The sequence below is a fragment of the Amia ocellicauda genome, chromosome 9, assembly GCF_036373705.1.
Source record: "Amia ocellicauda isolate fAmiCal2 chromosome 9, fAmiCal2.hap1, whole genome shotgun sequence".
Taxonomy (NCBI): domain Eukaryota; kingdom Metazoa; phylum Chordata; class Actinopteri; order Amiiformes; family Amiidae; genus Amia; species Amia ocellicauda.
Genome location: NC_089858.1, coordinates 29799121 through 29821814, shown reverse-complemented (window position 1 = coordinate 29821814; position 22694 = coordinate 29799121). Strand labels below are relative to the sequence as shown.

Here is a 22694-nt window from a genome sequence, read left to right as displayed (position 1 = left end):
TACATAATATACTTGATATACAGAAGCAGAAAATCTCAGGACCCCCCAAAACAGGCACTCGAGTCAGTCTCTGGCATCTCCCCCCACTGTGCAGAACTGGAGAAATGGTGACTTTCAACTATGGAACTATAGGCTAGAGGAAATAAATATATAAAATACACTTTTTGGAAAGGCACCCAAAAGGACTAACCTTCGAGTAACCATTTTTATGCTATCTGAGGCACATTCTGTCTGTTAAAGCGATCAGATATCTAAAGCCTTAAGACTGCATCCACACTGTACTTCTTAAAATTGAAGATCATATATGATATGAGAACTAGAAGTCTATATGTGAAGCTATGACTGCCGTTTTGAATGATCTAAGAACCTTAGAAAAACTGCACAGAACGGAGTCACAGAAGGTCATTTTTCAGTTTGATTTTCTTTTAACAAGATGGTGACAAACTACTAGTGAACATCTGCCAGGGGGGCCCCAACAAAAGCACATACAGGCAGGATAGAGCTGGTATTACAAAGGGGATCATTCCATGTTTTCTTCTATTCCATTTTTAATGCTCAATCAGTTATTTCCCCTCTTGTGAATCCCATTACATTTTGTGCCTGTAAAGTTAAATTATCATTAAATGTCAAGGAAAAAAACACACAAAAAAAACACCAGAAGACATTGCATTCAGCTCGGTAGGGGGTTTCTAAAGAAAATATCAGAAAATATCAGCTGTTATAAGCAGTAGACTTTGTTTTGTTGTTTTATTTAATTAAGTTCTAAGTATAGGACCTGGAAGCAGTTGTACCAGATCTGTTCTTAACCAAAACCACAATGTTTCAGTCAGGTCAGTGGTTCAGATCAGAAAAGGAGAACCTTCAAAACAGGATGAACAATTTTGACACTAATCAGCTTAACAGAAAAGGCCCGAGAAAAAGAAAACTGCAGGTCAGCCAATCCCTGCAAACTGTGCATGTATTGTAAAATGAATTACTTTGTATTTTCTTTGCATGTTGACAATATTCAAATGCGAACAGCACTGCAGCCTCGAGCCGCTAATATAATTCTGTTCACAGGCCAAAGAAGACTAATGTTATTTTTAATGCAACATATTTCATTTCTTTATGTATTTATTTATTATTATTAGTTAGTTTTTTGGCCAAAATAAGTAAATCCAAGGCAAGCAAATTTGTCAAAAAGACTGATGAAATGTCATAGGGAAGCACTGCCAGGGGATACAAATTAGGTTCCCATCTCACTCATCTATTGAGACTTTAGCAGCCATGTATTAGATTATCTCCCAGGTAGGGAGCAGCTAATTTATTTCTGGAGTGCCAGAGAATGTGTTTGATTGCAAGTAGCTTTTACACAGAATACCTGGCCTGCTACCTCACACCAGAAATGCAATCCAAAAGGAAGTAAACAGTAGGTTTAAGATGACTGATTTCCTCTGCTTTCTGTCTCAGTCGGGGACACATCTATTCATAATCAATGGTAATTTAGCCAGTTTTGTTGGTGTGATTTGGAAGCAGACTGACCTAAAACAGTATTGATCCAAGAATCCTTTGGGGCAATTGTCACAAAAAATAAGGCTTATTGGGTTCACAATGTTTGAACTGCTAGATGTCCTTGGTAATAATATATACAGAAATGGTATGTATATTTATTAATATTAAGAATTTTAGCAGTTGCCTTCATCTAAGTATGTATGTATACACCACATAACAAAAGCCAGAACATCACTATAAAAAAACATCTATACATTACAATGAATAAGATTAAGATCTGAATGGTCTGCGGGAACAAGTATAAGCTTGGCAGAATGAGAGAAATACAAAACGGCTCAACTGATGAAAACAGGCAGCCAGACCAGTAGCCGTGACCAAGATTGTAGCCGTTTTAAAAGTCTAATTTAGACAAGGACATTCCCTACGATGGGAAGTAAATTACCAAACCCTTGTCATGAGATTTGTAGGAGGAATATATGGTCTCCTGCCATAACTAATGCATACCCCAGACGACTGGATTGTGGGGGATTAAACGATCAGACTCAAAAGTCTCAAAAGTCTTGTTTGACCTGAGAATATAGGCATCACACATATAGGCAGTACACATAAGCAGCCATGCAATCTCATTGAATAATAAACGCTACACAGGGATACAATGGATTACTTTTCCTCAATAACCTCTCAGCAACATACACCATTTTCATCGATTATGTGCACTCTTAAAACTCAAACAAGTCTCTCAAGCTCTTGATGGACAACACTGATGGAGACATTTGCATGATTTCTTTTTTATCACCAATTGTGTATTTATTCTATGCTTTAATTTCAGAGAATACTGAGACATTAAACTGTGTAAATTTCAATTAAAAAATTAAATATTTAGGTGTCCTAAAACTTTTGACCGGTACTGTATATACAGTGCATGTGTATATGTTTTATAAACTAAAAGTTACATTACACTAATATTCATTAAAAGATGGATAAAACATGAAATACATTTGTACTAATGTATTTATAACCTTGTTGTTAACCATTAATATATGTTAATGTTTGCCCCTTCAAATAATGCACGACCCTGATCAAACTATTGAGAACAGCCTACAGTAGAGTGATATAGTGGAGCTGTGTTTGGCTATGGATTACCATGTTTATGAGCTGATCTCTCTCATGGGTGGTTCTCTCAGCCAGGTTGATGATGCTGGCCAGGTACTGATGAGCTGCCACCTCTTTGTCCAGGGCATCCTCAACCTGCTGTGTCAACAGCCCGATCTTCCTCTGCGCTTTCCTGTACACAAACAATGGGGCAAACATCAACAGAAATCCACCAGAGGTATACAACGTCCTTCACCAAAAACAGTCATCCACGATTCCACTCCATTTGGACACACAAGGGCCAAAATATTAACTTTGTTACATATTTAACCCAGTATGCACAACAATCTGAAGATCTAGAAGAACGAACTATGGGTTAAATCCCTCCATAATCCCTCTAGTGTGCGCAGCAGTTTTGACTATGTAATAATACAATAATAATACACAGAGCTGTCTAATGCAACTGTGTATTCAGCTGAACAGTTTCATTAATTAAACTTTAACATCACTTCCTTTTCCATAATGCAATTTTTCAGCTACATGCAAGTGTGTGTGATCTAGCACTAAGATTTTCCACTAGCTGAAAGAATATAAGGATCACTTCAGAATTCAAATTCAAATAAAATAAAAATGTCAGGCACATAACCTATTGATTACTCTAGAGTTTAGACAGTCAGGTTAGTTTGTCAGTAAACCACAACTTAAAGAGCAAATAGTAAGGTTCAGAAATATTACCGCGTGGCTATGACAAAGTAACATGCTTGTCTTTTCTTCCCTACAGTCCTAAACACAAGCTGACATCTTGAAAGAAAGCTGCACTTCATCATGTACAAGTGTCAATGCTTATCAGGATGTCATCAAGACAACAATGTATGGTGATGAAGCCCTGCTACTATTCCTTTAAGTATGGATCGGTGACAAAGTGCAGAACAGTACCGGTGTCCTTTGCGCAAAATCTCAATCTCGGCCTCCATGGTCTGATTTTGCGCAGCGAGGTTAGCCTTCTCCAGGAGCCACGCTTTCTTCTCAGCTTCCAGGGACGCCACTACACTCAGCAGTTCTTCACATTCTGCCTTTTTCTTTTCTTCCTCCTGTTGCAGTTTCCTACAAACAAAAAGAATAAAAGAAAAAGAAAGGCAATGAATTTTTTCAGTTTTGTCACTGTGGTTCTGATGGCTTTGGGTATGACAATGCCATATAACCGAAACACTGAAATATCAAAAAGATGAGCAGAAGTTCAGGGGAAAAATGCCCAATTTTTAGTCTCATGTGACCGCAAGCTCTGCGGTATACTCAATAACAACTGCAGAGAATTGGCCTAATGATAAGCAATACTTCGCCAGTATGTTTTAACAAGCCTGCCTTTAATACCCAATCTGCCCTCTTACAATCTGTAATTTAAGGGCTCTGAAGCAAGATAACAGTGAAAACATCAATTCAGGAGCTTGTCTTTATTTATCCCCTATTCCAGCATAGCAGCCACTATACTTGTTAACATTCAGAAAAGCACTGTGAGAAAGTGTAGTATTAAGAGGTTTCCTTATGACATAATCTGACAAGGTTTTGAGGTGCACATACTGTAGGCAAGATGTCATATAACATCAGGCTTTAAAATAGTTAATACTCCTAATCTGGTGTCCTATTGTCTGCAAGACGGTTTTGTATTTAATTTGCTTAACATCTGCTGTAGACTACGAAACACAAGCCTTCATCATTTTCAGGTTGAAAGCCTGGTAACAGCCATCTTCTTACTTTGGGCAATACTTAAAATATCTCACAGTTTTCTCATACATCAATGTGCGTTTCCTTGTATCTGCATATTTATTTTATATGTGGGAAACACATTTTTAAACATCTCGTGTATTTAAAATGTTGGCATTTGAAAAGTATAAGACTCTACTTAAAAATGTTTGCCCTGTATGGGAGTTTTTTTTAACATTGCAGAACAATCAATGTTTGTAATAATATAAACCCTTATTTTTAGTTGTCATGTCATATCAGAGAAAATGCCATGGTTAAATGCTTAATAAAAATGCAGGTCAACAACCAATGGAATATAAAGAGAACTGGAGACAGTCAAGTGTTTTTATCCATTCATTTATTTCCCTTCAGTCGTTTTTGAGGTAGCCCATCTGAGTAATACAAAGAAAAATGTATTATTTAAACCAACTTGAAGGAAGCGTTGAAGCTCCCTAATGTATCCAAAAGGGCTTGTCCATTAATTCCAATTTATATTGGGAGGAAGCGACATTTATTGGGGATCCAAATATATTACTTGGCATGGCTGTCACTCGGGTGAGCCAGTCTCCAGACAAATTAATGCATTATACAGAAACAAGATCTGACTGGCTGCCATTGTCAGAAGGGGAAAGTGCAGAGGCAGTTTTTTTTTTTTTTTTTTTTTTTAGTACATTATAGTACATTTAGTATTATAGTACAGGGGAAAAAAGCTGGATTTAAGTTGTGGACCTGTGTACAATATCGACAAACTTAACAGTAAAGAGTCTAAGAATTGATTTGCAGACAATTCCATGCACAATGCCATATTACACTATAAGTACTTGTAGTAATATACCATGTGAAGCTGAATTGAAATGTTAACTGATCCATCTATCCAAATCTAAAGAGTGGGCTTTCAACTGGCCAAACACACAAAGGTTCTGGCTCAGATCTGGAATTTGTGAATGGCAGTTGAGTGCAGTTTTAGTTTTGGTGTTTACCATTGAGCCATTCTGTGATTTCTCATGTGAATGTGCTGCAGGACAGTTTGTTCAGTCTGCCCTGTCTCTTCAGATTACATCATCTTGCATGAATGAATATGTAAGGCTGAGATGATGGAAACCATGAAGAGGACAGTGAGGACACATTCAAACAGCCAGCAATGTGTGTACTACAGGGTGTTGCTTTTTGTTTCTTCGCCAGTACATTGTATACTTTCGGTTCTTATCATGAGAACAAAACCATCATCTCCAAGAACAAGAACGTTAATATGAGTTGTAGGCTAATAATACGTGTATGGTAAAAGACTGACTAATAAAAGTTAGGGTGGAGCAGAGGTTAAGGTAAAGGGCAGGAGCCCAGGCATCTGTCACTGACTCACTTTGCACTGCCCTAAGCGCAGTGCTTACCCTCATCTGTTTAGATTACATACAAGAGCCAGCTCCCACTGCAAGGGACTTTTGCAGCCGCGACTGTTGAAGCGTACTTTACCCCCTAGTATCTGTGAGTCGCTTTGAATCTAATCACCCACACAAAGACCGATTATTACATCAGCGCTGCAGCAGCGGTGTCTCTGGCACAACACACAATGCTGTACCTCCTGAGCTTGTTAACGGCCGAGGTGTATTCCTCCCTGCTGACCATGCTGTCCAGGCTGGTGTGGGCTTGCAGGGTGTGGAGCTGCCGGCGGGTCTCACTCAGCTCCTCCTCCAGGCTCTGCTTCTCTGACTCCAGCAGCATCAGCTGTTTGGTCACTTTGGACACTGGGGAAATGCAGCACAGCATTTCTACAGAGAGACTCTCTCAGGGCGCGATAATGCCCAAACGTTAAAGCTGTTAAAGTCACCCTCTGCATTTCATGCCACAAGCACAGAATGCCTACAGCCCAGCTTTATTATTATTATTTTTATTTATTTATTTATTTATTTATTTATTTATTTATTAGCAGACGCCCTTGTCCAGGGCAACTTACAAAATATAAGAACAATACAAAGTGCAATAATACAGTGCAGTTCAGGCATAATACATTTTACAAATTTAGTAAACAATATATGAGGTCTTAAATCCTAGATTTTAAAAGCTGATAAGTGCAGACAAGATGTTAAGTCAAAGTTAAGAACTAAGGGAGAGGAAGCAAAGGGGAAATCAAGATAAGTGCAAGTAATGCAAATGCAAGAGTATGACAAAATGTTGTAAAATGCAATCTTACAGGAGAATGAATGACTAAATTACAAGTACAGTCTGAAAATACCTTTAAGACTAACTGGAGGATTTCGATGTAACTGGATAAAGAAAATACCTGAACCTGAGCTGCAGGCACCTGAGAAGTCATTGATAGTTATTCGTGAGCAATGAACTGATGATTGTCCAGTTCATATCTTTCACCCTGAACAACTGTGGAAACTGCCCCCATAGCAGTGCAACCGCTCCTTTGAATACCATATTGGATTTAAGACCAGCATGATACAGGACATGGGATGCCTCCTAGACTGTTCCCTAACAGGATTTTTTGTCTGTTTGATTTTGGTTTTATCATCTCCTTTTATGATTTTGTTTTTTTAAATGTTCTCTTTATATTATACAGCTCTGGAAAAATTAAGAGAAATCAATGTTAAGTGGTCTCAATTTTTTCCAGAGATGTATGGCCATTGATGACTCCTGTCATAAGATTAAATAACATGAAATAGAAAACACATCAACATTAGATGCCAAAGTAATTCAGTCAGTTCAAACACAACACATGTGTTACAAGTATATAGAACTAAATAGGAATTACACACACTTGTAAAACAGTGTCCAAACTGAAGCTGCTCCTTCTAGAAGTATGCACCTAGCTGAAGTACAATCTCACATTTCAATTTGGGAAGAAAAAGAAAAAACAAAAGGCAAAACACTACCAATGGGGACTTCAGCATCGTTATAAAGAGAAGAGAGGTATTAATTACCTTCATGAATGTGGCGATTGTGGCTGTCCTTGGCTTTGGCCTGTTGGACTTCAAGCTGCTCCATCAGCACCTGGTTTTCCTCCAGCACTAGTTTGGCCTGATCCTGCAGCTGCCTCCTAATACCCAGACAGAGCAATAGGAGAGCTGGTTAAAACAAACCCCTGGTGAGGGCCAAAGGAAGGTCCAGATCTGAGTTCAACCCTGCTGGCGCTCTACACTAGGAAGGTTACCTGGGACTTATAGATATTCTTCACAGATCAATGGGAAATATTTATTTCAGTATTATTATTATTTCCATTTATTTCCATATGTGTTTCTTAGCCTGCTATGTGATTTTCAGTTGTTTAGATCATTTGCATTTCAAATAACCCTCTGAAGTGTCTCCTCTAAGGCCAAGGGGTCTCGAAAACCAGTCTGCGAACTTCCCAAGGGCTTCCGCTTTGTTTCCTGGCTAAATTTACCCTTTATGGTCCAGCCATACTTATATAACATTCAGTCAAGTTCTGTTATACATATATGATTTTAAAGTAAAACTTTGATCAACCTAAAATGTACCACTTACAGGGGTTGGAATATAGTATTCCATTAATTATAGAGTAGCTATGAGCTCTGAAGAAACACAGAAGACACTTTGGCCATCCATGACCCAAGTCTGAGACTCAAAGGAGGTTGTGAGACAGAACAAAAGATTGCTCTGAAACCCAATGAAGAACAACTGTACTACACTTCAATCTGTGCCCCCCTGCTGTAGTTCCTCAAGTCATTACCTCATTCTCAGACAACTAAACTGAGAGGAATCTTGATGAGAGATTAGTTATTTAGTATGGCAATGATGCACAAGCACAAGCAAAATAAATAAGTATTAAGTATCAAAGCAAAACTGGGCATATATAAATAAACATAAGACATAAATCACTATCTGCTTCATTATCACACATTTTCATTTAAAGACATCAAATCCAAGTACAAAAAAGATAAAGGAGAAGCAAAAACTAAACTAAGCAACTAAAAAGCCCAGCAGGAACACACACAAGGATTTAGACAGCAATCAGTCAGCCTTTAAATCAAGCAAAGGGTGTTCAATTTAAAAAAACATATTTTTGGGGAAATTCTAAAATACCACAGGGAATATGCAATTCATATTCAACATGAAAGCTGTGAGCAGCTCCCTCAATCAGTAACTTCACTGCAGTAGATCTGTCTATTACACACACAAAATGTTCTAAAGCAAATTTATGAACAAGTTGTTAACTAAAAAAGTGTTCCCTCTGAGACTTTGATGGCAAGATACAGTGACCAACATGCATTTCTTATTCATACTACATTTGGAAAAAACAGGAGTAACCCATTGTTTCAGAATATAGTTTTCCAAATAAACATCTCCTGTAATACAAAGCCTTATTTTCCTATAACATTGTGTATGTTTGCGGGAATGCTGGACACTGTAAGAGAGACGAGTTGCAAATATAGATGCCCCCGAAGCATTTATTTTAAATTCAGACAGAATGCAAGACATAATTAGTTTAATCTTGGCTGTAATTAATGGATTTAAAAAATAATAACCTGGAAACCAAGGCAAGGACATTTGACAATGAACTACATACCTATTTGAAAAGAAAAAGTACGAACAAACTGTCAGTGTGAATGAATTCACAACTAACTATATAGCCTTTGGCCACCATTGTGCCAGTTTCAAAATACAAACTGAAATTGCTCAATTTCGATGAGACTTTGTGGAAATAACATATGTTTTACAGTGTTGCCCTGGGTGCACCTTGAAATTTAAAACCATTTTGGATGCATTTACTCCTGAGGACAATTTCTAGCACACAGTGTTTTAAGCAATTACTATAATGTAGCTCTGTAGAATACTATGCATCGATAAGTGTCCTGTTCTTGTAGACTGTCTGGCAGATGCATCTTGTTCTGTCACAGATACTTTCACTGTCTTGAGTGACAAATCCATCAATGTCTAATTAAGTATCACATAAATATTGTAAACATAATAAGGCTTGCCAGATTAAAGTGTTGCTTTTAGCTACATGAAAGAAACAAAAAGCAGATTAGTTTTCTACACTCATTCTTAGTGAGGTCTGAAATCCATCAGTGAATCTTTTACATGTTTAACACTTTGAGCTGATATGGTCCATATAGATTCAGCAGGTAATATACAAGAAAGTTATAGTATACATTTATTTTTGTATGTTCTTTTTTAACCCAGCATTTAAAGCTAACCCCACTCCTAAATCGAGAGTGTAGTGCTTTTTTTTTTCCCAAAAGAAGAGTACATCTCTATGACAGTATTCATGAAAACTCTGTGTTGCTCTTTAGTTTTATTGAATGCACAAAATCCAGGAGGGTTTATCTTGTGGTATCAATATTATAGAAAGACGGAGAAGATTAAACCCTAGTTTCTGATTTCTGTTCATCAAATATAATTTAACATTAAGTTACAATTCTTAAGGTTGTCCCAATCTAATTCATGCAGCACCTCATGTAAATTCACTCTTCAAGGTACAGCACCTATGAAACACTTCAGGACCTGTGAGGGAAGTATTTAAAAATTAAAATCAGAGCCAATGCCAGTTCCAATGAAAGGGAAAAGCAAGGTCCCCTGTGGACACTCACCACTCGCGGTGATTGACAGAACTGCTCCTCCTGAGTTCTTGATGGAGCTGTCCGTTCTCCATCACCACCTCCTCCACACGCACTCTGAAGTTCTTCAGCTCCTCCTGCTCAATTCAACACAGGTAGTTAAAAGCATTTCAGGACTGCTCTTCTGCTGAGATGTCCTTAATGTGACAACCTGGCTCCATAATGGCAGAACACTTTTAGACAAGAACAAGATTTGTAAATTGAAATAAATCAAAAGGAAGATCAAGCTGTAAACCTTTGCGAAGTCTTTGCTAAATTGCTACCACTGCTTGATAACCATGAGGGCATGAATATATAATACATCATTCTACCTTGCACTGACTGACTGCCAAATCAGCTGCGAGTTCACAAATTAACAAAATAACTTTTGATTCGGAAAGTCTGCAAATTCGCACAATACAAGAAATATAACAACAGTAAAAAAAAAACATTAGGGAACACTGCACATAATGAATGAATCATTAAAATTAAGCATTTGTCTGCAAATAGTCAAGATGTTTTGTGTTGGCTTCAAAATTGTAGAAAGATATTGCATTATTGTACACATTTAAATTGAAAGACAACTTAAAAATTCTGTTTAATCTGAAAATGTCCTGCTATTATAGTGCCAGGTAGTCCACCTAGATGAGCAAGCTTTCAACAAAGTCAACATGAACTTACAAGGTGGCATATTTAGTCTGTCTGCTACAGACCTGCCTCTCACAATGAAGAAGTAGGAATGCTCACAAAAAAGAGAGAGAGAGGGAGAGGGAGAGAGAGAGCTATGAAATGCCTGTGTATAGCATTAGCAGAGGTGTAAAAAGTATTCGGAAGTCATACTTGAGTAAAAGTAAAAATATTCTATCAAAAACATCCTCCGGTAACAGTAAAAAGTCTTCCATTGAAACAGTAAAAGAGTAAAAGTAAAACAGTACCTACTTTTAAGAGTACTCAAGTACCAAAAGTAAAAGTACATTTAGTAATAAAGTGAAAGTGTTTGTGTGTGAGCCTTATGAAGGGGGCACACAAGAAATTAGTTTGATGTTTTAATCCAACATTTTATTTTCCATAAATTATCAAGGTATTTTTACGGTTCCCTAACAGTTGTATAACAATACACAAAACAAAATAAACAATATAAAATATGTACCCCTGAGTGATCACATTTGTTATAATGTAATCTATTGCACTATGTTGCAGAAGACTGGATTTGAATCTCAAAACTCAAAATTATATATCTCTGAACCGTAACATACACAGCCTAGTGGGGGGGCAGTGGCTGAAACAAATGATGAAGGGCCACCTTGGTCCTGGGGGGTGCAGGGGGGCGCTGAGGAAGTGCGGCCCAACTTCACAATTGCGGATCGCGGCATGGATCGAGGAGGGGCGATCAGGACAAAGGGGGGCACCCAGGAAAAAACATCAGGGGAATGAAAAGGGGCAGTGGCTCAATACATCCCTGTATCTGAATATAACTTATAAGCATCCGTGCACTGCAGCGTCTTCACTGTCATGAGGTGTTGGCCCAAATAAGGCAAAAATATATAATGAAAAATGACTCTTGTATTACAAAAGTTTCATTCATTGAATAACAATGTCTTTCCACACTACTGTGTCTTCATCAGGGCTATAAATACCTAATAAGTGAGAGTGCGGCTACAAAATCATTTTTTCATTATATATATAATAAATATAAAATTATATGTTACTTACGCCATCTTGATTTCGGGACCTTTACTCATATACAACTGTATTTAAATCATAAAGTGAATAATAAAGCTAACATGTAAAATAAAAATAAAATGTAATTATTATTTATTAATACTGTTTCTTTTACGCACAGCTGTCATTAAAGTAGAGCTGCTGTGATGTTCACCCACGCATTGTCTTTTGCATGGATGTGTTTGTCTTTAATGTACAATGATGCAGTCATGGATATTACTGGAGCTCATTAATTAACTCCTCGTCGTCCACATGGTTTGTTATGGGGCACACGCATATACTATGCATGTTTCCACGTGGGTTGACATCACTTCTGATTGGTCAGATTCTTTCCAGTTGCGACGAGCCTTTAGAAGGATGCGACTCTTACAAATTTTATGAAACTGTTAAGGTCGGAGACATGAACCAAATTAGGGAGAGTGTAGGGTAACCTCTTTCAAACCCCCAAAACAGCCTCTGAATGCTCAAAAACAGTCTTTGCCAATAACTCTCTCTGCTGGGTCCTTCAGAAAATAGAGACCTGCCTCTGAAGGTTATAACGCGTGTCGCTCAGTGCGGAGTGTCCGGTCCGGCCATGGATTCGAGTCCATCTTTGATCAGGAAAACAAAGAGCTAATGCGCTAATGGACGAGAGAGGGGCGGATCTGTGCAGGCTCACTGATTGGCTCACTACAGTGCTGCTCATTATGCTACAGTATGATTGGTCACAATTATTTAGCAAACCCGAAATATGTTAATTCCACGTATATGTATGCAATTCCTCTCTCCAATTATAATAACAGTAAGGAGTCGTCTGTGGGAAATGGAGAGGAGTAAAAAGTACATTATTTTGTTCGTAAATGTAGTGGAGTAAAAGTAAAAGTAGCCACAAATAAAAAATACTTAAGTAAAGTACAAATACTCGAAAAACGTACTTAAGTACAGGAACAAAGTATTTGTACTTCGTTACTTTACACCCCTGAGCATTAGGCACATCTGAGCTGCAGTGGCCCTCTGTGAACTGTGCTTTAAAGAAGACACACAACAGTAGGCTCAAAAGACCTGGCCATGTTTGCGTATTCGGTGACAATAAAATAAAGCCTCTCAATTTCTCAAAATGGGATTAAACCCCTATGGAATAAGAACTAGTCACATGATTGCTGTATCTTCAACAGCTCCATCAACAATGATCCTTTGATGCTGAAACAATCTTGCTGCAAACTATTATTTTCTTTATAGAAATTCTTTGTACAGGAGGCAGCAATAATCAACCAATGAGATTAAAATCAATCAATGAACAAATAAACAATAGTTTATTTTCTCTCTCTCAGACTGAGATCTCTGCAAAATCTCAGAGGAATTCTGCAATTAAAAGCTTTGCTGGACTGGGTTGTTGCTCGTCTGACTCTCACGACATGAGGACCAGAACAAATTCACATTTCACAGTTTGACACCCTGCTTATTTTGTGTGTGTGTGTGTGTGTGTGTGTGTGTGTGTGTGTTTTTTCTGCCACCACCATAACATTCTGCCACACACATTGCATGGCATGCAAAAATTAAATTTGCAGATGGAACATAACACAATTATGTACAGCACAGGGTATAAGTTGTAAGAACAGATGGGAGGCACAAGTAAAGGATAAGCATTCTACTTTCTCTTGCAATTAAAAAAATAACATCTCATTGGCCACCTCATTTCCTCATCTTTAATTTCCTATCAGACGTACTTTTCTGCTTAGTAATTTTTCTCCTCTATCACATTCACGAATTATGACAAATAAAACCAGACATGGGAAAACAATGCATCACTAGTTACTAATACTGTTAACTTAGAACTACACACATGGAGTGAAACTACAAAATGAAATAAGGCTCCCATAAGTGCATAGGAATATATAGTGTAATTTTAGTCGGTGCTGACATGACAGTTTGTAGCAGTGAAACATTTAAGCAGTGAAACGTATAAACTGTATGTATATTTATTTAACTGAAGGTATCTATTAAAATTCCAATAGTGCATATCCACTAAAACGTTAGGAAATGGCAAACTGGGCCCTCTGAGATGTGTATCATTATCAAAATCATCCAGTTTGGTTATCTGAGCATATGGACTTCATTCCTTTTAAAAGGAACATTAAGGACAATTTAAATTTAGCATAGCTTATTTACAGTTTTTGCTGACATCCCACAATGTACTGTAGCAAAGCAAACATAATTTGGCATGCCTCAGAGGGTACACAGTTCCAGCTTCTAGTCTCCTGCTTCAGTCTTTCAGCACCAGTGAAATTACAAGAGAAATTACAGAAGAGCATACAACCAGTACTGCAGACCTTTGATTAAAATGGAAGCACAGATATCGCTTCATAGAAAACAGAGCCCTAGCATACATTATTAAACATGTGTGTGAAGCTTGTGGTTACCAAACTAATCCATATGGTACTTCACCTAAATGCCTGATTGACAAAAGCTACAGAAGCTATTGACTGTAACAAGCAGAGAGTTATTAATATTATAATGCAACACCTTTGCATTTTCTCCCCCTGGACATAACAGATTTGTCATGCAGTGTCATACAAATCCAGCTCAAGTGTTCATAGTCAGAGCAGGCAGAAGTAATCCTACAGATGATGGGGTAAACATTTGTAACTCATGAATAGACTCAAAGGGTATAGACAAAAACAAATATGTGCCTGAAGGTCTGGGAGAGTAAAACACTTGTTACAGTTATTCAAAGAAGCAACTACATTGATAGGCATATGATGCAATTGGCTGCATTTATACGTTTGTGGGATCTTCAGGGTTTTTAAAGCAAGGATAAGAGATTAAATTTCTATACAAAACGACGGCCTTCTTAGAAAAAAAGGAGAAAGGCACAGTCTTTGGATTCATAGGAAAAGAAGCTTGAAAAGTCCCATCTGGATTCTCCGGTCGCTTTTCACAATAATACCCCAGAAAAGATGGTTTGTGTTCAGAATATCGATGAAATGATCAAACAGGAAAAAGTTTTGATATTGAAAGGGAACAAATGTAACCAGATGTAGATTTATTATTGCCGTCGCCTCATATTGGAGGGATACATACTTAACAGGCAAAACAGAATTAATCCAACTTTTGAAGAGATGTGCCTTTGTTAAGCCGACAGAAAATGAAACTGGGAACCAGATATGCTTTCCTTAAAAACCAAAGCACACATTTCTTCCTCCTTCCACACAAGGGACTGGTGGATTCAGATGTGAGAAAGAAGGAAAAGAAGGAGGAGGAGAAGGAGAAAGAGAATCCATTTGCAAGTGACATGTTTAGCTGTATAATTTAGATTTATGGGCAAAATGTGAATTATTTGTAATACACAGAATTTACAGAAAGAACAAAAATGTAATCGAAATAAATCAGATGTACTGATGGACAGTTAATTGTTTCTTAAAATACAGATCAAAGCCATATTAGGTTCATGTAAATCCCAGCCTCAGGCAATGTGCTTAAGATTTGTGTACTGTTGAGCTGTTAAAATTAAACCTAAAGCAGGAGATAACAAGAACACATTTTTGCATAACAGAATACATGTATTTAAAACTATCAATACAATTTGCTAGTTATTAAGTTTGGTGCTAGACTGGTAGTGGTAGTCCTCGACCCATCAACAGTTAAATATATATTTCACCAAAAAAAGTATTAAAATAAGACTTAAGAGTAGACATAGGCATAGTATACAGGAATCTTGAGTTTCAGTATCCTACACTGGGTACACAACACTTCAGTCATAATTGCATTCGGCTTGAAATATAACATAGGAAATCAATACATGCTAAACATCAAGAACTAGATATATGCCGAATTAAGAGCCATTTTAAGCAGACATCTTATTCTTCTTACAAATCAATGTATACCATATATGTGTCTTTTAGAAGTATCTTGAATATCTTGAATATTAAAATGTGTACCTGGTGGGATTTAATTTGTATCTGGAGAATTTGTGGCAAATAAAACTTACCTCACATGCTTTCAGCAGCACGTCTTTCTCATTGAGCCTGTCTTCGTATGCCAGGAACAATGGAGATAAATATTTCATGTCCAGCTTGAAAAATTAAACAAAACACAAATAAGAATTTCTAAACTAAACTCAAAAATACATAAATCAGACACACAGATTTAATAGTCTATCAAAATGATTTAGTAATGAAGCTTCAAAAGACATGCAACAATTGTACAAAATGCACAGAATTTGGAATCACGTTTTCTGAATATTTAATAGCCTCTTAATTTGTAATCGGCTCAACTCTGCTCATCATTAAGACTCCTATACTAATACAGGGCCAGTTCATTCCAGTGGTAAATAGTCTTCCAATTTCGTCACACTACAGAAGAGATACGGCAGCTTTCACTATTAACATTATGTGATAACCTTTATGAAAGTATACCATAGTAAGCAAGTAAGTGGCAGTTTTCCGATGGTTTCCCTACGGTTAAACCAGGCATTTACTTTGCTTTGCCCATGGTTTTGAATGATTTGTATTATGGTGCCACATACCAGGCTCTCCTACACTTTGGTGCAATTTTACCATGGTATACTATAGTCGAGATCTATACGGGCAAAGACAACCAATTGGTTGCCAGACAAGCTGAGGAAAATCCTGGCACACCCACCCCACACGGTTAATGCACTGGCAATGGTACACCTCCTTGTGGGGAACGCCAATGTCAGTCACCTAGGCTTTACATGCACTGTGATTGTGCTTCTTGGAAGTGCCCAACACGTAATACTCCCAATAGTGCCACCTGGCAGGTTTCCATGCATTATAATGTTTATGAGAAGAGCAGTGTGACATTTCAAGCTTGAGAATGAATGCCACATAGTACTGGCCTCCATCCTTCCCGACCCTGATGTTAATAAGAAAAAGGAATGGATCCACTGTGCAGTCTTTTTCTGTGCAAATGGATGCATTTGGCCCTTACACTTGGCATCAGTACATATCAGCACGTGTTTGTCCTTATTTGTTGGATGAGCAATATTCCAGGGGAATGTCAGTTTGACCAGGTGGTTCATGACGCCATTTACAGGGAGAGGGTTAGAAAAGCTAACTTCCTAATCGTTCACTGTTTAGTTGCTGTCAGAACACCTTTGAAAATCAATAAGTTATGTGAAGCTCACTTGCAGAGTACATACTTGATACCACAGTTCAGTCAAGGTATTAAATGGATTTGATTTCAACTGAAGAAAAAATAAAAAAGCATACAGCCTTTGCATTGAAGCAAGAGATTAGCAATTCTGTCTTAAAATAATTACAGTGCCATAGTAAACTCAAAAACTGTCATTTATTTTTAGTTGAGTACACAGTAGCCTTTCCCTTAACGATTAGACAAGAGAAATCACTGGGAGTCACCTTATCTGTATAATTAGATCTCGTTTTCGATTTAATATAGCCCACAGAGCTAGGGATAAATGCTGACTCCTGTAAAGAAAACTCATTCCCAAAGACATTTAATATGTATGCATCCATATATCTTACAAGCCAGGGTGGCGGTGGTCCTTTCAATGGCAAGCCGTTGATCCTGGAGCTCTGCAATTAAGAGAGGACATGACTTTATGCAGATATGAGTGTTATGTAGGAGAATAACATTAGAGGTACATGAAAGATCTCCAACAGGGCCGACACTACAAACAAACACATAGGAATAAAATCAACAAGGGGTAACCGCAGATCAATTTATATCTAACTGTTGGTCCAACCTGAGCTTCTCTAACCTTCTATTTATCAGTTGCTCTGGGTAATGAGGGCAGGGAGAACACAGTACCGTAGACAGCTGTTAAGCCTTTGCAATCACAGCAGGCGGTCACATTGATTGAAAAGAAGTTCCCTCTTGATCAGTTACTTAAGGAACCAAAAACAGAAATGGAGAAAAAAAAATGATCTGAAGGTTGGGATGCACTCTCTCTGCCCCCAATCTGTTATAATAATCCATAATGAGTCTCGGTTGCCTTCTGATTACATATCTTGATCAAAAAGGGTTCATTTCAAAGGCGTTACTTCATCTTCATTTTTAAGTCACTATGTCACATCATACGGTTTAAATTGGGCCTTTTTGATCAGGTTCACAAGGTTTGACAAAGTACAACACGTGAATATTGAAATTCTGGGCTAAGTCAAAATCCTTCTGGGTGTCCAAAAATATCCTGATAATATTTCAATCTTTAGGGTAAAAGAAGGCATTTGGAAGACTTCATAAGTCTTTTTCTGCATATGTATTCGATATTTGAATCCTGCTTTTTGAAACACGAAGGAGGTGCATAAATATGGTCTCTATGACTTTGTAACTGTAATAATATTATGGCAATAGGCAAATAGGTGGTGCTGTGCTGTTTTTTATGTCTTGAAAAAGTTAAATTCATGTCAATAAGAGAATAATTATTCCCCAAAACAAGTCTTCTAAAATCATACCATTTAAAACTGTACTTCTGAGAGAAAAGTAATAATTGTTTTAGTGTATTTCCATATAAAGCATGGTTCCTGCAGCTCTCGGCTGAGTAAATTTAAGAAGTCTTTAAGACTTTTTAAGAACAATCTTAAGAAATTGTAAGACCTATTTTCACGGCAAGTATACCAAACAAATTCTAGGGGCTAGTTCAAACTAAATCTAACAATTACACTACCTGGCCAAAAGTACACCCCTTCTAATTAGTGGATTCAGCAATTTCAGCCACACCCATCTACATAGACAAACATTGGCTATAGAATGGGCCATACTGAAGAGCTCAGTGACTTTTAACATGGCACTGTCATAGGACGCCACCTTTACAACAAAGTCAGTTCATAAAATGTCTTCCCTACTAGAGCTGTCCTGGTCAACTGTAAGTGCTGTTGTTGTGAAGTGGAAGCATCTAGAAGACACACAAGCTCACAGGGACCGCTGAGGACTGAAGCTCGTAAAAATCACCTTTCCTCATTTGCAACAATCAGTACCGAGTTCCACACTGCCTCTGGAAGCAATTTCAGCACAAGAACTATTCATTGGGAGGTTCATTAAATGGGTTTCCATGGGCGAGCAGCCGCACACAAGCCTAAGATCACCATACGGAATGCCAAGCGTCTGCTGGAGTGGTGTAAAGTTCGCCACCATTGGACTCTGGAGCAGTGAAAAGACGTTCTCCGTCTGGCAGTCCGACAGACAAATCTGTAAATTGCGGTGGAGGAGGAATAATGGTCTGGGTCTGTTTTTCATGGTTCAGGCTAGGCCCTTCAGTTCCACTACCGGGAAATCTTAATGCTACAGCATACAATGACATTATACACGATTTTGCACTCCCAACTTCGTGGCAACAGTTTGGGGAAGGACCTTCCTGTTTCAGCATTCAGCCTAATCCCTCAGCATCAGTGCCTGACCTCACTAATGCGCTTGTGGCTGAATCACAGCAATGTTCCAACATCTGCCACTGGACACTCAGGCAAGCCAGCTGAAGAGTCGCCTAACTCACAGCAGTTAAGTATCGCATTTTTCTCTTGTGTTTGCTAGTTTAGTTAAGAGATACATTGATTGTTTATGTGGTTACTTGTTTAGCTAAGAATTATATATCTTGCACCTGTATTGTAGTAACGGCAGCGACTACAGTTTGTTAGTTAATTAGCAACTTACATAGCACACTCAACACGCACTGTCTGTAAATCAGAAGCGGTTACATTGTAGGCTGTTATTATTTAGCATTGCTGCGAGCTATTGATCAGTGTATTTGCGTGTGTCCAGCAGTCTTTGTCTGTATTCAGATATAAAGCGGCCATTAATTGTGCTATTAGCAGTCCTGTGTGGGAGGGATTGCCATCCTGACAGCCTTGTGTCATTAAACACAATGCAGGTGTGTACTTCAGCAGCCTTCAGTGCCCCCCTTCTGAAGGGCCCCATCTCCAAAGGGCAGGGACTCTAGCTGTGGGACTCCAGCGAGGAGAAGTCTGCAAGGAGACGCTGCACAGCAACAACAGACAACCATGACAATCTCTCCGATTCCTGTCCTGCTCTCTCCGTCTTCTCGGCATGCACCTGCACGCCATTGCTTCCCTAATCCCTCCAACCTCATCTCCCTGCCTCTCCCCTCCTCCTCCCTCCAATCTACTCCACTCTCTGGAGGCCTGTGGAACTGCCACTAAGCTTCCAACAAGGCCCACTTCATCTCCACCTTTGACTCCCACAACTCTCTGGATTTCCTCGCTCTCACCGAGACAAGGATCTTCCCAGATAACTCAACCACCCCTGCCGCCCTATCCTCTCTATTTGTCCTGTCCCACTCTCCTCATCTTACCGGGCAGGGAGGAGGAACAGGTCTCCTGCTCTCCCCTTCTCTCCTCTTCTCTGTCCCCACCTTTCTCTCCTTTATCACGACCAACAGCTTTGAATTTCACGCAGTGGAACTCACCTCTCCCTCTTACCTCTTCCTTCTAGTTCTCTACCGTCCTCCCGGTCCACTCACCACCTTCCTGGATGAACTCGACTTCCTTCTCTCCACCCTCCCTTCGCTGTCCTCACCTACCATCCTCCTGGGAGACTTTAACATCCACCTCCCCAACCCCTCCCACTGTGCCTGATTTCTTCCCCCGTCGCATCTCTTCCTGTTTGTCTGCTATCTCCACCTGGAGGCACTCACACCACCTCAAGCTCAACCTCTCCAAATCATATCTCCTCTTGTTCCCCCCACTCTTCCTCACCTTCTGCTGATCTCTCCATCTCAATCCCCTTGGAATCCACCACACTCTCTCCTTCTTCTTCGCTAAGAACCTAGGAGCCACCCTCGATCTTGCGCTCTCCTACACCCAGCACATCACCACGCTGACACGCACCTGTAGATTCTTCCTGAGCAACATATGCCAAATCTGGCCCTTCCTCACCGACTACTCGACTCAGCTGCACTGGTCCTCTCCTGCCTGGACTACTGCAACTCCCTCCTGGCCGGCCTGCCTGCAACTACTACCCGGCCGCTCCAGCTCATCCAGAATTCGGCGGCTCGTCTGGTATTCTCTCTGCCCCGATTCACACACACTACTCCACTGCTCTGCTCCCTCCATTGGCTCCCAATACCGGCACGCATTCAGTTCAAGACAATGACCGTCACCTACCACTGTCTCAACCACACTGCAAAATTGCTTTGTATAATGTAAATTTGAATTTGTAATGTTTGATGCATTGTACTTAACTGTATTCTTGCACTTTGTATTGTGCTTATGTTGTAAGTCGCCCTGGATAAGGGCGTCTGCCAAAAAATAAAAATAATAATAACAACAACAACAACAACAACATCTAGTGGAAAGCCTTCCCAGAAGAGTGGAGGCTGTTGTAGCAGCAAAGGGAGGACCAACTCCATATTAATGTGTATGTGATGAGTATCAAACATGTTGATGCTAGTGCAATACATACACAATGCAATGATAGTAGTTGATGACAAGGGTTATTGTTTAAAAAAAAAAAACGAATTTGTATAGTTATGAAATATTAAATCTTAAGTCAGATACTAAAAAAATTAAAAACATCACTCTCTCTTGACCTAACTGCTTTACTTCACTTAACCTCTATGGCAACTGCTTTAATTCCTCAATTTTTTTCCACTTCAACGATGTCTCCTTTAGAAGGGACCTCCTTTCGGCAAAACACATCTTTTCAGACAGTACTTGTAATTTAGTCCTTTACTCTCCTGTAAGATAGCACTTTACAACGTTTTATCATACTACTTGCCTTGCGTTACTAGTACTCGTATTATTTTGATTTCCCCTTTGCTCCCTTTCCCTCGGCCCTTGGCTGTGACCTAACATCTTGTCTGCACTCAGCTTTTACAATCCAGGGTGTAAGATATATTGTGTAAACTGGAATTTGTAAAATGTATTATGCTTTGAATTGCACTGTATTATGTAAATTGGAATTTGTGATGTTTTATGCCTTGAACTGCTCTGTATGTTTGCACTTTGTATTGCGCTTATATTTTGTAAGTCGCCCTCGATAAGGGCATCTGCCAAGAAATAAATAAATAATAATAATAATAATAATAATAATAATAATAATAATAATAATAAAGGGAGGTTTAGCGACATCTAGGTATAGTTTTTTTTTTTTAATGTGAATAATATTTATACATATAAACCCAGGGACATCACTAAGATTTGAACTCATTCAAGATTCCCCTCAAGCCCCGTGACATTGTTAGTAATCACAAACAAACAACGCAACACTGAATATTTAGTTTACAAATATGCGCCGATGCCATTATGTTTTGTGATATTTGAACCTCAGCAAATGTAAATACCACAACATGTCTGACACTTTTTTTGTATTTTTTGTAACGTTTTTGTATTTACTTTATTTCTTACACAAATGTAAACACCGGAAAATAAAATGATTGGTAAGTCTGGAATGATTTGTACTGGTATGCGTTTACACACTTCCTAATTAGCAAATTGAGATAAAATGATATTCAAACTGTAAAAGTAATGTTATGTCTCGCGAGATTAGAGCCCAGGTCTCATGACACAAGGTCAACAAAGTTGCCGACCACATTTCTAAACAAGGCTTCAGCATCGCTGCAATTACACAATTCATTTTTGATACTGCAATTCAAGTTATTTCAGTGGATCGGCGACAGTGAATCTAATTATCTGTAATGGCCGGTCGTCCTAAAACCTGCCCGGAGGCACCCGTAATGGCTATTTATTTATTTATTTATTTATTTATTTTATTTGCTCCCTGGGATTTATGCTAATAATGAGTTTGTGAAATTCCTCTCCAGCAATGTTTCAAAGCTAGCCAATATCGCTAATTATGGGTAGAGAAAATAGTTCATCAGAGTTTATAGACCAGCACTATGTAATATTTCTGATATATATCTCAGGGCTAAAGCGACAGAAGCCCAGTGCTAAAACCCAAATTCCTACAACACAATGGAGCTTCCTAGTATAAACTCAAGGAGACTACAACATAACCATTTAATATAAAAACAAATAAAAAAAATATTTTTTTAAAAAGCCAAATTTTTGACAAGTTATTTTAGTACATAGACTTTCTGATCCTTTCCAGTGGTGTCTCCGTTTACTACATTTCTCTTCATTTGATCGAGTCCTTGTATGACTAATGTGCACTGATTTGACT

At 38.5% G+C, this 22694-nt stretch overlaps 1 protein-coding gene across 3 annotated transcripts in view; it reads right to left on the bottom strand.

Annotated features, from left to right (window-relative positions):
- cep89 (centrosomal protein 89) overlaps window positions 1-22694 on the bottom strand; it is a 134857-nt gene that overhangs the window by 82590 nt on the left and 29573 nt on the right. For all 3 annotated transcript variants that reach the window (XM_066714036.1, XM_066714038.1, XM_066714037.1), the window contains 7 exons: window positions 17087-17137; window positions 15571-15654; window positions 9876-9979; window positions 7248-7363; window positions 5900-6065; window positions 3520-3687; window positions 2635-2776 (listed from right to left, as the gene is read on the bottom strand). In XM_066714036.1, the coding sequence (XP_066570133.1) occupies window positions 2635-2776; window positions 3520-3687; window positions 5900-6065; window positions 7248-7363; window positions 9876-9979; window positions 15571-15654; window positions 17087-17137 (831 nt within the window). The remainder of the gene's footprint in view (window positions 1-2634; window positions 2777-3519; window positions 3688-5899; window positions 6066-7247; window positions 7364-9875; window positions 9980-15570; window positions 15655-17086; window positions 17138-22694) is intronic.